Here is a 15,844-nt window from a genome sequence, read left to right as displayed (position 1 = left end):
TTCTGATAGGCTAATTGACATCATTTGAGTCAATTGGAGGTGTACCTGTGGATGTATTTCAAGGCCTACCTTCAAACTCAGTGCCTCTTTGCTTGACATCATGGGAAAATCAAAAGAAATCAGCCAAGACCTCACAAAAAAATTGTAGACCTCAAGTCTGGCTCATCCTTGGGAGAAATTTCCAAACACCTGAAGGTACCACGTTCATCTGTACAAACAATAGTACGCAAGTATAAACACCATGGGACCATGCAGCCGTCATACCGCTCAGGAAGGAGACGTGTTCTGTCTCCTAGAGATGAACGTACTTTGGTGCGAAAAGTGCAAATCAATCCCAAAACAACAGCAAAGGACCTTGTGAAGATGCTGGAGGAAACAGGTACAAAAGTATCTATATTCACAGTAAAACAAGTATTATATCGACATAACCTGAAAGGCCGCTCAGCAAGAAAGAAGCCACTGCTCCAAAACATTAAAAAAGCCAGACTACGGTTTGCAACTGCACACGGGGACAAAGATCGTACTTCTTGGAGAAATGTCCTCTGGTCTGATGAAACAGAAATAGAACTGTTTGGTCATAATGACCGTCGTTATGGTTGGAAGAAAAAGGGGGAGCCTTGAAAGCCGAAGAACACCATCCCAACCGTGAGGCACGGGGGTGGCAGCATCATGTTGTGGGGGTGCTTTGCTGCAGGGGGGACTGGTGCACTTCACAAAATAGATTGATTCATGAGGAAGGCAAACTATGTGGATATATTGAAGCAACATCTCAAGACATCAGTCAGAAAGATATAGCTTGGTTGCAAATGGGTCTTCCAAATGGACAATGACCCCAAGCATAATTCCAAAGTGGTGGAAAAATGGCTTAAGGACAACAAAGTCACGGTATTGGAGTGGCCATCACAAAGCCCTGACCTCAATCCTATAGAAAATGTGTGGGCAGAACTGAAAATAGCATGTGTGAGCAAGGAGGCCTTACAAACCTGACTCAGTTACACCAGCTCTGTCAGGAGGAATGGGCCAAAATACACCCTACTTATTGTGGGAAGCTTGTGGAAGACTACCCAAAATGTTTGACCCAAGGCAATGCTACCAAATACAAATTGAGTGTATGTAAACTTCTGACCCACTGGGAATGTGATGAAAGAAATAAAAGCTGAAATAAATAATTCTCTCAAATATTATTCTGACATTTCACATTCTTAAAATAAAGTGGTGATCCTAAATAACCTAAAACAGGGAAATCTTACTTGGATTAAATGTCAGGACTTGTGAAAAACTGAGTTTAAATGTACTTGGCTAAGGTGTATGTAAACCTCCGACTTCAACTGTAGATTGCATTTGGATCACTGTTAAAGTGCTAATTAGGCTGTTACTGGATTCGTTCTGACATTTCTTGACTTCTTGTTGTTCTTTCTGTTTTCTTGTTTTTTAAATGTATTATTTGTGTACCTGTTTGACATTACTACATTTTTAGGAGCTAGTAACGTAAGCATTTTGCTGCAACTTCTATAACATCTGCTAAACTGTGTACGCAACAAATACATTTTGGTTTGATTCAGCAGGCTGTTTATCCAACTGAAAGGCCTAGTGCCCCACATGCTCTACCTGGGTCTGTGATCTGTAATTGTGTCATTTCCTGAAAGCCACAAGAACAATCCACATTGTACACATCGAGAGGGCCTCTGAACCCCCTTTGAAACCAACACACACCACCTCATTCGAAAGACTGCCAGAGAGAATCAAAGAGAGTGAGAGACAAACTGTTTGTCTAATCAGAGAACAAGCTCTCTCTCTCTCTCTGATGTGGGGGAGAGAAACTTTAGCCTGTTCCATTGACGTCAACACAAAGACGCAAAGCAATCCTACTCCACCAACAGAACAAGGTGTCCTTCACTCCCTGTCTCAGCCTCTGTCTCTACCTCTTTGTCTGCCTCTGTAAATTCTTCTGCTTCTGTTTTTAGCTCTGTCTCTGTCTCTCTGGTTCGACCTCTGCCTGTGTCTGCCTCTGTGTCTGCCTCTGTGTCTGCCTCTGCCTTTGTCCCTCCCTTTGTTTCTGTCCCTGCCTCGGCCTCTAATTCTACCTCTCTCTGTCTCTGCTTTGCCTCTGACTTGTATGCCGGTATCTGCCGCTCTGTCTCTGCTTTTGTCTGAAACTATTAGTAGTAGTATTACGTATTTCAATAGTTACAATGTCATTATCACTATCAACCCTTTTGAATATCTATGAACTCTCTCTCTTTAAAAGAGAGCATTAATTCACTTCCTCATCAGCACTGCCCTGCAGTGTAAGCATTAGCTTGAGCAGTATCATCAACAAGGGCCTGAGTGCTGAGAGTGGAGCAGATTATATTGCAAACATGAGCTAAATGTTTATGCTCTTCATGGCATAAATGAGTTGTAATTCAAATCAAATCAAAATGTATTAGTCACATGCGCCAAATACAACAGGTAGAGCATAGACCTTACAGTGAAATGCTTAATTAAGAGCCACTAACCAACAATCCAGTTTTAAAAAATACAAATAAGAATAAGAAATATTAAAGAGCAGCAGTAAAATAACAATAGCAATGTTAGGTCGTTGGTGATGTGGACACCAAGGAACTTGAAGCTTTCAACCTGCTTCACCACAGCCTCATCGATGAGAATGGGGTTGTGCTTGTCATATTTATCCTGTAGTCCACAATCATCTCCTTTGTCTTGATCACATTGAGGGAGAGGTTGTTGTCCTGGCACCACACTGCCAGGTCTCTGACCTCCTCCCCATAGGTTGTATCGTCGTTATTGGTGATCAGACCAACCACTGTTGTATCATCGGCAAACTTAATGATTGTGTTGGAGTCGTGCCTGGCCATGCAGTCATGAGTGAACAGGGAGTACATGAGGGGACTGAGCACACACCCCTGAGGGGCCCCTGTGTTGAGGATCAGCGTGGCAGATGTGTTGAAACCTACCCTTACCACCTGGGGGTGGCCCGTCAGGAAGTCCAGGATCCAGTTGCAGAAGGAGATTAGTCCAAGGGTCCATAACTTAATGATGAGCTTTGAGGGCACTATGGTGTTGAACGCTGAGCTGTTGTCAATTTATTTTTATATTTGTTTTACCTTTATTTAACTAGCAAGTCAGTTAAGAACACATTCTTATTTTCAATGATGGCCTTGGAACAGTGGATTAACTGCCTTGTTCTGGGGCAGACTGACAGATTTTTACCTTGTCTTGGAACCTTTCGGTTACTCGTTCAACGCTATAACCACTTGGCTACCTGTCACCCCAATGAAAAGCATTCTCACAGGTATTCCTATTGTCCAGGTGGGAAAGGGCAGTGTGGAGTGCAATAGAGATAGCATAATCTGTGGGTCTTTTAGGGAGGTATGCAAATTGGAGTGGGTCTAGGGTTTCTGGGATAATGGTGTTGATGGTGTTGATGTGAGCCATGCCAGCCTTTCAAAGCACTTCATGGCTACAGACGTGAGTGCTATGGGTTGGTAGTCATTTAGGCATGTTACTTTAGTGTTCTTGGGCACAGGGACTATGGATGTCTGCTTGAAACATGTTAGTATTACAGACGTGGACAGGGAGAGGTTGAAAAGGTCAGTGAAGACACATGCCAGTTGGTCAGCACATGCTCGGAGTACACATCCTGGTAATCCGTCTGGCCCTGTGACCCTGTGACCTTACTCACATCGGCAGCGGAGAGTGTGATCACAGTCTTCCGGAAGAGCTTGTGCTCTCATGCATGTTTCAGTGTTATTTGCCTCGAAGCAAGCATAGAAGTAGTTTAGCTTGTCTGGAAGGCTCGTGTCACAGGGCAGCTCTCGGCTGTTTAGTCCGTAATGGTTTGCAAGTCCTGCATATCAGACGAGCGTCAGAGCCGGTGAAGTACGATTCGATCCTTGTCCTGTACTGACGCCTTGCCTTTTTGATGGTTCTTTGGTGGGCAAAGAGGGATTTCTCAGCTTCCGGGTTAGTGTCCCGCTCTTTGAAAGCGGCAGCTCTATCCTTTAGCTCAGTGCGGATGTTGCTTGTAATCCATGACTTCTGGTTGGGGTATGTTCGTACGGTCACTGTGGCGACGACATCATCGATGCACTTATCGATGAAGCCAGTGACTTTAATTTATTTATTTAACCTTTATTTAACCAGGTAGGCTAGTTGAGAACAAGGTCTCATTTACAACTGCGACCTGGCCAAGATAAAGCATAGCAGTGTGAACAGACAACAACACAGATGGAGTAAACAATAAACAAGTCAATAACACAGTATAATTTTTTTTTTTATTAAAAAAGGAGTCTATATACATTGTGTGCAAAAGGCATGAGGAGGTAGGCAAATAATTACGATTTTAGCAGATTAACACTGGAGTGATAAATGATCAGATGGTCATGTGCAGGTAGAGATATTGGTGTGCAAAAGAGCAGAAAAGTAAATAAATAAAAACAGTATGGGCATGAGGTAGGTAAATTGGGTGGGCTATTTACAGATGGACTATGTACAGCTGCAGCGATCGGTTAGCTGCTCAGATAGCAGATGTTTAAATTTGGTGAGGGAGATAAAAGTCTCCAACTTCAACGATTTTTGCAATTCGTTCCAGTCACAGGCAGCAGAGAACTGGAAGGAAAGGCGGCCAAATGAGGTGTTGGCTTTAGGGATGATCAGTGAGATACACCTGCTGGTGCGCGTTCAACGGGTGGGTGTTGCCATCGTGACCAGTGAACTGAGATAAGGCGGAGCTTTACCTAGCATGGACTTGTAGATGACCTGGAGCCAGTGGGTCTGGCGACGAATATGTAGCGAGGGCCAGCCGACTAGAACATACAAGTCGCGGGGTGGGTGGTATAAGGTGCTTTAGTAACAAAGCGGATGGCACTGTGATAAACTGCATCCAGTTTGCTGAGTAGAGTATTGGAAGCTATTTTGTAGATGACATCGCCGAAGTTGAGGATCGGTAGGATAGTCAGTTTTAATAGGGTAAGTTTGGCGGCGTGACTAATGTGGTGTACTCCTCAATGCCATTGGAAGAATCCCGTAGCATATTCCAGTCTGTGCTAGCAAAACAGTCCTGTAGCATCTGCTTAATCTGACCGCTTTTTTATTGATCTAGTCACTGGTGCTTCCTGCTTTAGTTTTTGCTTGTAAGCAGGTATCTGGAGGATATGATTATGCCAAATTTGAGGGCGAGGAAGAGCTTTGTATGTGTCCCTGTGTGTGGAGTAAAGGTGGTCCAGAGTTTTTTTTCCCTCTGGTTGCACATTTAACATGCTGACAGAAATTTGGTAAAATGGATTTAAGTTTCCCTGTATTAAAGTTCTCGGCCACTACGAGCTCCACCTCTGGGTGGGCCTTTTCCTGTTTGCTTATGGCAGAATACAGCTCATTCAGTGCGGTCTTAGTGCCAGCATCTGTCTGTGGTGGTATGTAGACAGCTACGAAAAATACAGATGAAAACTCTCTAGGTATATAGTGTGGTCCACAGCTTATCATGAGATACTCTACCTCAGGTGAGCAAAACCTCGAGACTTCCTTAGATATTGTGCACCAGCCTTTATTTACAAAAATACATAGTTATCCGCCCCTTGTCTTACCAGATGCCGCTGTACTATCCTGCCGATACGGCGTATAACCAGCCAGCTGTTATGTTGATAATGTGGTCATTTAGCCACGACTCCGTGAAGCAAGAGATACAACAGTTTTGAATGTCCCGTTGGTAGTTTAATCTTCCGCAGTACGTCATCAATTTTATTTTCCAAATATTATTTTCGGTCATAAGGACGGTAACAGCAACATTATGTACAAAATAAGTAAAAAAAGGCAAAGAAACTAACAAAAAAGCACAATTGGTTAGGAATACGTAAAACGTCAGCTTTGTTCTCTGGCGCCATATTAATGCTACAGTGGAATAGGTTCGTTTTTTGTTTTAACGCAATACGTTTCCTTTCGGTAAAAGAGATCCCTTCAGAAACATGACTACTTAACGCAATACGTTTCCTTTCGGTAAAAGAGATCCCTTCAGAAACATGACTACTTAAGGCAATACATTCCCTTTCAGTAAAAGAGATCCCTTCACAAACATGACTACTTAACGCAATATGTTTACTTTCAGTAAAAGAGATCCCTTCACAAACATGACTACTTAACGCAATACATTTCCTTTCAGTAAAAGAGATCCCTTCAGAAACATGACTACTTAATGCAATATGTTTCCTTTCAGTAAAAGAGATCCCTTGACAAGTTCATTTAACCGGGTAAGTATCTGAGGAGAAATTCCATTTGATAATAGCTTACCCTTCCTGGTCTATTCAAACAAACCTTTGTGTACAACTACCAATTTAAACATAGATGGAATGTTGCTTTTTCCTTTTAAATGTTGAAGAAACTTTGGCTTTCTCTTTTTAAACATTGCTTAAATGTTGCTCTCTTTCCCTGGCCCATCTGAGAGTATACTAACTACATAATGTTGAAGGAACATCGAAGGAATGTTGCTTTCCCTTTTTAAACATGCTCTCTCTCCACAGTCCTCCTGAACAGACTATACTATACTACTGTAGGCCATAACATTAAAGGAATGTTGTGTCCCTTTTTAAATATGCTCTCTCCCTCTCCACAGTCCATCTGAACAGACTATACTATACTACTGTAGGCCATAACATTAAAGTAATGTTGTGTTCCCTTTTTAAACATGCTCTCTCTCCACAGTCCATCTGAACAGACTATACTATACTACTGTAGGCCATAACATTAAAGGAATGTTGTGTCCCTTTTTAAACATGCTCTCTCTCCCTCTCCACAGTCAATCTGAACAGACTATACTATACTACTGTAGGCCATAACATTAAAGGAATGTTGTGTCCCTTTTTAAACATGCTCTCTCTCCACAGTCAATCTGAACAGACTATACTATACTACTGTAGGCCATAACATTAAAGGAATGTTGTGTTCCTTTCATAAATGTTGGTTAAATATGAATTTCTCTCTCTGTGGCCCATCTAAAGATACTTTACTAGGGCCATATATATCCTGCTGATTATCTAGATCAATGGTTCTCAAACTCTGTCCTTAGGGACCCCCAGACGTTTCACAATGATGTTGTAGCCCTCAACTAGCTCACCTGATTCACATAATGAGTTGACCAGTTGAATTGAGTGTACTAGCTGTGGAATAGATCAAACACCAGGAATGGCTGGGGGTCCCCTAGGAGAGGATTGAGAACCACTGATTAAGATGACTTCGGCTGGACACCCTGTCACACAAGACTGGCCGAAATAAATAAGACATTTCTGCAACACCCAGTAATCAATATCAGGATGACTTCAGTACCAAACATCATTTTTCTCAGCAACGAAACAAAGCATTCATACAAATCATAAATCTGAGAGCGATTTAAATCCGGGGAGAGTAAGCGAGAGGGGGAAGAAGGAGAGAAAGAGAGAGAGGGAGACGGGTATAGAAAGAGAGAAATAGATAGAGAGAGAGAGAGAATGTCTGTCTCCCTGCCTAGCCCCTAATGATTTATTTTCTACATTTCCGCGAGCGAGAGATTTGTCCATACACAGTGACAGGTCACCTTCAAATGCCAGTGGCAGACTGTTCATCACCATGCACACAAGCATCTCATCGCTGTGAGTAAATATTAAAGGAAAATAATCCAATTGATTGTGGATGGGGCCGAGAGGCGTCCCCGCCATATATTTCACTCAGGGAGCTAATGCCGTGGCCCGCGTATCCACACCAACACACACATATGCATGCGGATCCACACTCATATACACACACACACACAAATAAACACAGACATGTACATGCGCACACACACACACACACACACACACACACACACACACACACACACAGACATGTACACGCGCACACACCACTGCTCCCTTCAACAGAATGCTGATTCTTCAAGGAGTGCGATCTTATGTGTGGCTGGCAGGCCATGTGCTCAAGGTTTCAGTTTATACTGTAAAAAGATAAAACAGTTTCTTATTAACTCCATTGTCATTCTTATTAGCTCTTATTCGCATTTGTCTTGATTTTGGTAACCGCGTAGCCTTGTTTTCTCATTTGTCTTGATTTTGGTAACCGCGTGGCCTTGTTTTCTCATTTGTCTTGGTTTTGGTAACCGCGTGGCCTTGTTTTCTCATTTGTCTTGATTTTGGTAACCGCGTGGCCTTGTTTTCTCATTTGTCTTGATTTTGGTAACCGCGTGGCCTTGTTTTCTCATTTGTCTTGATTTTGGTAACCGCATGGCCTTGTTTTCTCATTTGTCTTGATTTTGGTAACCGCGTGGCCTTGTTTTCTCATTTGTCTTGATTTTGGTAACCGCGTGGCCTTGTTTTCCCATTTGTCTTGATTTTGGTAACCGCGTGGCCTTGTTTTCTCATTTGTCTTGATTTTGGTAACCGCGTGGCCTTGTTTTCTCATTTGTCTTGATTTTGGTAACCGCGTGGCCTTGTTTTCTCATCTGTCGTTGTCTTTCTTTTTATTGGTCTATTCTCTTGGATTGATGACCTGAGCACATGCAAAAAGTACGAAAGCAGATCAGCAATCCTTTAAGTAGACCACAACAAATATTTAGGATACTCAATAAGTGTCAACAAACACACAAATATATAAAGACAACTTTATCCCATTTCAACGACATGAAAGCAGATCTAATGAAATGGAACAATCTTCCCATAAGTCTTACAGGTAGAATAAACCAGCATGGCTCCCAATGTTTTTACATGTATTCTGGGTAATAGCAATACACCACCGAAGACATTCTTTAAAAAAGTATACTCAGTCACCATAACAGACATTTGACATTTTCCTAAGTCTGAGGGTGGTTTTAACCTTCCAGATCTGGAATTGAATAAACACGCTACCTAAGGCTTTTACCTATGACATGTAGTTAAATGCACTAAAGAGGAACAATGGTTACATACTGAAGATGCTCATCCCCAGAATATTTTTACGTGTCTGTTTTCACAGGATAAAGCTAAGAATATTAACAACTTCTTAGTTAAAAACAATATAACAATATGGAAGAAAATGAAACGGACTCAACAAGAACCAATATCACTCCCTAAAAAACACAACCTTATGGAACAATCCTTGGATAGCTTTTCACAATTCACTGGTAAATTGGTCCAGATGGAAAACTAAAGGCATAGAAACTGTAAATAATTTGGGAAACGGAAATACATTTTATTTCCATGGCAGAATGAATACGTCATTTTGGACTGACCAATGTAGATGGAGGGAAAGTTGGAGCATAACTAACAAAATGACAGTTCATTAAAAGTTATGCTTAACCCAGTATAAGCTAACGTATAGAATGTATTATACAGGAGACACAATTCACAAATTCTACAGCACAACGGCAGAGTCACGACATAAGTGTAAAACAAATAATGACTCAATAATCCATGCTTTCAGGGAACGCTATAAAGTCTGGAAGTCGTGGGCGGAGCTAGAATCAGCCAATATTAACACATTGGAAAATATGATTTCAATGTTGAAACTGCGTGGGCTACGGAGAGAAACAAAATGGTGAAGTTTCAGGCCATGTAGTGGAAAGTGATGTGGGCACTGGAGATGGGGGGGGGGGGGGGGGTGATGTAATTGATGTTTGTATGATGTTGTCATTTGTATGTGTATGTTTTGTATTGTTTAAAAAAGATCAAATAAAACCGTACAACATTTTTTTTTTAAGTATTGTGCTTCTTTGTTCATACTGCTTAGTACTTCTGTCGAAATGTATTCATGAATCGAGACACTTAGCAAGAGTAAGTGAATCGAAAATACTATTTAGCGAATCAAAGCTTTAGGGATTACATGGATCCTATAATTTGTAATGGGCTCATAATAATTCATCACTATATTATCATTTTCCACAGTACACTAAGTGGCTCGGTGGCAATAATAGCTAAATCTGTCTGTATTTCTGGGCTAATAATTAATTGAAATGGCACATATTGAAAAAGCAATGATTAAATTAAAGAAATTAGAGACTGAGTTAATGGCTAATAGCTTTGGGATACAGTGTTTATGGATTAAATGTAGTATTTAACAATCTCTATGTTGTTTTTAGATTGGATTTTACAGTGCAGTAGAGACAGAATGTACCATTGCATTACAAAGACTTAGACAATGTGTTTAGATCTATATTCAAATGCACAACAATTGTACAAATAAATAAATAAAACGAAAACAAAAAAATAGTTTGTAGATGTTTCAACTGGACCTGCATTCTCTGAACTACCTACATTGGGCTCCACACTTGCAAGAATAGTTATGTTGGGACTCCAGAACCTTAGCTTGACAGCTACTGTACGGGTGCATTGATTGTTGGAGTGGCGAATGTACAGCATTGTTTCAACACGAGCTGTATGTAGCTGAGATCTGCAAACTCTGATCCTCGCCTTGCTTATGCGTGTGTGTGTGGTGTGTGTGTGTGTGTGTGTGTGTGTGTGTCTGTGCGTCTGCATATGTATTCATACCTGCATTGACATCTGGAAGCATGTCTTTGTGTGAGTGTGTCTGTGTGTGTGTGTGTGTGTGTGTGTGTGTCTGTCTCTGTGTGTGTGTGTCTCTGTGTGTGTGTGTGTGTGTGTCTGTCTCTGTGTGTGTGTGTGTGTGTGTGTGTGTGTGTGTGCATATGTATTCATACCTGCATTGATATCTGGATGCATGTCTTTGTGTGAGTGTGTGTGTGTGTCTCTGTGTGTGTGTGTGTGTGTGTGTGTGTGTGTGTGTGTGTGTGTCTCTGTGTGTGTGTGTGTGTGTGTGTGTGTGTGTGTGTGTGTGTGTGTGTGTGTGTGTGTGTGTGTGTGTGTGTGTGTGTGTGTGTGTGTGTATGTGTGTCTCTGTGTGTGTGTGTGTGTGTGTGTGTGTGTGTGTGTGTGTGTGTGTGTGTGTGTGTGTGTGTGTCTGTGTGTGTGTCTGTGCGTCTGCATATGTATTCATACCTGCATTGATATCTGGATGCATGTCTTTGTGTGAGTGTTCATGTGCGCTTGCATCTGTGTGTATGAAGGTCACACTGACTGACTCACCCACGCTGGAGCTGAGATCTCCGTTCTCGCCATCGGCCCCATGCTGGTTGGCGTTGCTGTGGTAGCTGCTCATCACCTCCAGCTTGATCTTCTTCACCTTCATGGCCTCGGCGATGGCCGCGTTGGCAGCTGCCGCCGCCGCTGCTGTCAGCCCTGGACACCCCGCACCAGAGAGAACAGGACACAGTTAGATACACACTTAGAATGCTATACTTCGTGGGTCTAGAACAAGGGGCGGCGGCATCTTTTTTAAAGGCTTTTAAAAAGGTTTTATATTAAACATTGTGTGAATGATCTTAGGAATTATTCACACATAATGAACAACAAGCATTTACAAATATACATTTATTATGGAACTTTATCATAAAGTGTTCGGGCAATTTGCTGTGTACAAATGATTATAATCATGTTCAAGGCCCCGACCATCCACTCGGACCATGGCTGAATCTAGTTGTCTATTCCTGGTCTAGAGGTTAGAGCATCTTCCTACAGCACATATACACCTGTGTACCCCAGTCCCACTGCCATTCTGTCACACACTTCTTGTTACTCTTCTGTCTGTATCCTACAGTATCACGAAATATGTACGCATCAAAAGAAAGGGCATCATACAAATATAACCCGGCAAAGAGATAAGATAACCATTCATGCATGCATACAGCATATTACATACTGAATATGTACAGTATATACATCAAGAATACAACTATACATACACTTCCGTTCAAAAGTTTGGGGTCACTTAGAAATGTCCTTGTTTTTGAAAGAAAAGCACATTTGTTGTACAATTAAAACAACATCAAATTGATCAGAAATACAGTGTAGACATTGTTAATGTTGTAAATGACTATTGTAGCTGAAACCCACCAATGCTGATGCTTCAGATACTCAACTAGTCTAAAGAAGGCCCGTTTTAGTGATTCTTTAATCAGAACAACAGTTTTCAGCTGTGCTAACATAATTGCAAAAGGGTTTTCTAATAATCAATTAGCATTTTAAAATGATAAACTTGGATTAGCTAACACAACGTGCCATTGGAACACAGGAGTGATGGTTGCTGATAATGGGCCTCTGTACGCCTATGTAGATATTCCATTAAAAATGTGCAGTTTCCAGCTACAATAGTCATTTACAACATTAACAATGTCTACACTGTATTTCTGATCAATTTGATGTTATTTTAATGGGCAAATGTTTTTATTTTCTTTCAAACACAAGGACATTTGTAAGTGACCACAAACTTTTGAACAGTAGTGTATATATGTTTAACTACAAACTTATTATATACTGTATTAAAACATAAATACTTGAACAGAAAACATGTTGGCGTAGCATGGATCACAAACATGACAAATATCCCCAAACACAAAATACCAGTCCCATGTTCTATGAGAGGAGATGTTCATGCTGCTGACAACATCCCAACGTTACTATGTAACTCTACGCAGCCTGTTCCCCCACTGGCTGCTAAACATGACATCTTATGACATGAAATAGATGTTCATGCTGCTGACAACATCCCAACGTTACTATGTAACTCTACGCAGCCTGTTCCCCCACTGGCTGCTAAACATGACATCTTATGACATGAAATAGATGTTCATGCTGCTGACAACATCCCAACGTTACTATGTAACTCTACGCAGCCTGTTCCCCCACTGGCTGCTAAACATGACATCTTATGACATGAAATAGATGTTCATGCTGCTGACAACATCCCAACGTTACTATGTAACTCTACACAGCCTGTTCCCCCACTGGCTGCTAAACATGACATCTTATGACATGAAATAGATGTTCATGCTGCTGACAACATCCCAACGTTACTATGTAACTCTACGCAGCCTGTTCCCCCACTGGCTGCTAAACATGACATCTTATGACATGAAATAGCTTTGCAGCAGGTTAACAAGTAGGCGAGATGTTGTTTTGTACATGTGATTGCTATGAACGTGTTGCTGGCTCTCTCTCTCCCAACTAACACTGTATTGACTGTCACTGTGTGCTTTGATAGGAACAGATGAATTCAGGAAAACATATATGCCATTAGTTCTGTTTATGGGCGGGGGGTTGTTGTATGTGCGTGGAAGTGTGTGTGTGTGTTTGTGTGTGGGGGGTATGCGTGTGTACAGTGCCTTCAGAAAGTATTCATACCTCTTATCACTTATTCCACATTTTGTTGTTGTTTTTTTGTTTTTTATTTCACCTTTATTTAACCAGGTAGGCTAGTTGAGAACAAGTTCTCATTTACAACTGCGACCTGGCCAAGATAAAACATAGCAGTGTGAACAGACAACAACACAGAGTTACACATGGAGTAAACAAAACATAGTCAATAACACAGTAGAAAAAAAGGAGTCTACATACAGTGTGTGCAAAAGGCATGAGGAGGTAGGCAATAAATAGGCCATAGGAGCGAATAATTACAATTTAGTAATGAATGATCAGATGGTCATGTGCAGGTAGAGATACTGGTGTGCAAAAGAGCAGAAAAGTAAATAAATAAAAACAGTATGGGGATGAGGTAGGTGAATTGGGTCGGTTATTTACAGATGGACTATGTACAGCTGCAGCGATTGGTTAGCTGCTCAGATAGCAGATGTTTAAAGCTGGTGAGGGAAATAAAAGTCTCCAACTTCAGTGATTTTTGCAATTCGTTCCAGTCACAGGCAGCAGAGAACTGTAAGGAAAGGCGGCCAAATGAGGTGTTGGCTTTAGGGATGATCAGTGAGATACATCTGCTGGAGCGCGTGCTACGGGTGGGTGTTGCCATCGTGACCAGTGAACTGAGATAAGGCGGAGCTTTACCTAGCATGGACTTGAAGATGACCTGGAGCCAGTGGGTCTGGCGACGAATATGTAGCGAGGGCCAGCCGACTAGAGCATACAGGTCGCAGTGGTGGGTGGTATAAGGTGCTTTAGTAACAAAACGGATGGCACTGTGATAAACTGCATCTAGTTTGCTGATTAGAGTATTGGAAGCTATTTTGTAGATGACATCGCCGAAGTCGAGGATCGGTAGGATAGTCAGTTTTACTAGGGTAAGTTTGGCGGCGTGAGTGAAGGAGGCTTTGTTGCGCAATAGAAAACCGACTCTAGATTTGCTTTTGGATTGGAGATGTTTGATATGAGTCTGGAAGGAGAGTTTACAGTCTAGCCAGACGCCTAGGTACTTATAGATGTCCACATATTCTAGATCGGAACCATCCAGGGTGGTGATGCTAGTCGGGCGTGTGGGTGCAGGCAGCGAACAGTTGAAAAGCACGCATTTGGTTTTACTAGCTTTTAAGAGCAGTAGGAGGCCACGGAAGGAGTGTGTTAGAGCTTGAATTGTAAATGGATTATTGATACACACAATGACAAAGTGTATTTTGATTCTGTACAGGCTTCCTTTTTTTCACGTTGTCATTTAGGTTAGTAATTGTGGAGTAACTACAATGTTGTTGATCCATCCTCATGTTTCTCCTATCACAGCCATTAAACTTTGCAACTGTTTTCAAGTCACCATTGGCCTCATGGTGAATTCCCTGAGCGGTTTCCTTCCTCTCCGGTAACTGAGTTAGGAAGGACTCCTGTATCTTTGTAGTGACTGGGTGTACTGATACACCATCCAAAGTGTGATGAATAACTTCACCATGCTCAAAGGGATATTCAGTGCCTGCTTTTGTTTTGACCCATCTACCAATAGGTGCCTTTCTTTGTGAGGCATTGGAAAACCTCCCTGGTCTTTGTGGTTGAATCTGTGTTTGAAATTCACTACTTGACTAAGGGACCTTACCAGTGGTGTAAAGTACTTAAGTAAAAATACTTAAGTATTACTTAAGAGGTATCTGTACTTTACTTTACTATTAATATGATAACTATTATTATAACTTTTACTACATTCCTAAAGAAAATGATGTACTTTTTACTCCTTACGTTTTCCCTGACACCCAAAAGTACTCGTTACATTTTGAATGCTGAGCAGAACCGGAAAATTGTCTAATTCATGTACTTATCAAGAGAACAACCCTGGTCATCCCTACTGCACCTGATCTGGTAGACTCACTAAACACTTAGGTTGTGAATTTTGTCTGAGTGTTGAACTGTGCCCCTGGCTATCCGTACATTAAAAAAGCAAGAACATTGTGCTGTCTGGTTTGCTTAATATAAAGACATTTAAAATGATTTATACTTTAACTTTTGATACTTAACTATATTTAAAACCAAATATTTTTAGACTTTTACTCAAGTAGTATTTTACTGGGTGACTTTCAGGACCTTCCAGATAATTGTATGTGTTGGGTACAGAGATGCGATAGTAATTTAAAAAGCATTTTCAACACTACTACTGCACAAAGAGTCAGTCAAAACATTAGTATTATGGGACTTGCAAACAGGATGCATGTTTTTGAATAATGTGGAAATTGAGCAAGAACAGGTGATTAAACTGCTAGGTGTAAACTCCCTGAATTGCAAACTGCAATGGTCAAAACATATACATGCAACGGTAGCTAAGACGGGGGGATAGGTCCTTCTGTGATAAAGCGTTGCTCTGCTTTCTTTACATTGCTATAAACAAACAAGTCCTATAGGCCCTAGTTTTACTGGACCACAGCCCAGTCATACGGTCAAGTGCCACAAAGAGGGACATAGGCAAATGACAGTTGGCCGACAACAGAGCAGCACGGCTAGCCCTTTGACGCAGGAACAAATACTTGAGGATATTGGAAACCCTCTGGCCGAGTCGTGAGGAGAAGTTGTGAAAGATGAGTGTGGGGGTAGGCATGGTTTCAATGTCCGGCACATCATGTATCATTACCACATTG

At 41.5% G+C, this 15,844-nt stretch overlaps 1 protein-coding gene across 1 annotated transcript in view; it reads right to left on the bottom strand.

Annotated features, from left to right (window-relative positions):
* LOC139380472 (dachshund homolog 1-like) overlaps window positions 1-15,844 on the bottom strand; it is a 310,374-nt gene that overhangs the window by 122,464 nt on the left and 172,066 nt on the right. The window contains exon 3 of the mRNA XM_071123163.1: window positions 11,037-11,189. Coding sequence (XP_070979264.1) covers window positions 11,037-11,189 — 153 coding nt within the window. The remainder of the gene's footprint in view (window positions 1-11,036; window positions 11,190-15,844) is intronic.

The sequence above is a fragment of the Oncorhynchus clarkii genome, chromosome 22 (genome assembly GCF_045791955.1).
Source record: "Oncorhynchus clarkii lewisi isolate Uvic-CL-2024 chromosome 22, UVic_Ocla_1.0, whole genome shotgun sequence".
Lineage (NCBI taxonomy): Eukaryota > Metazoa > Chordata > Actinopteri > Salmoniformes > Salmonidae > Oncorhynchus > Oncorhynchus clarkii.
The sequence above is the reverse complement of the archived record's forward strand: the minus strand, read 5'-3'. Positions and strand labels throughout refer to the sequence as shown.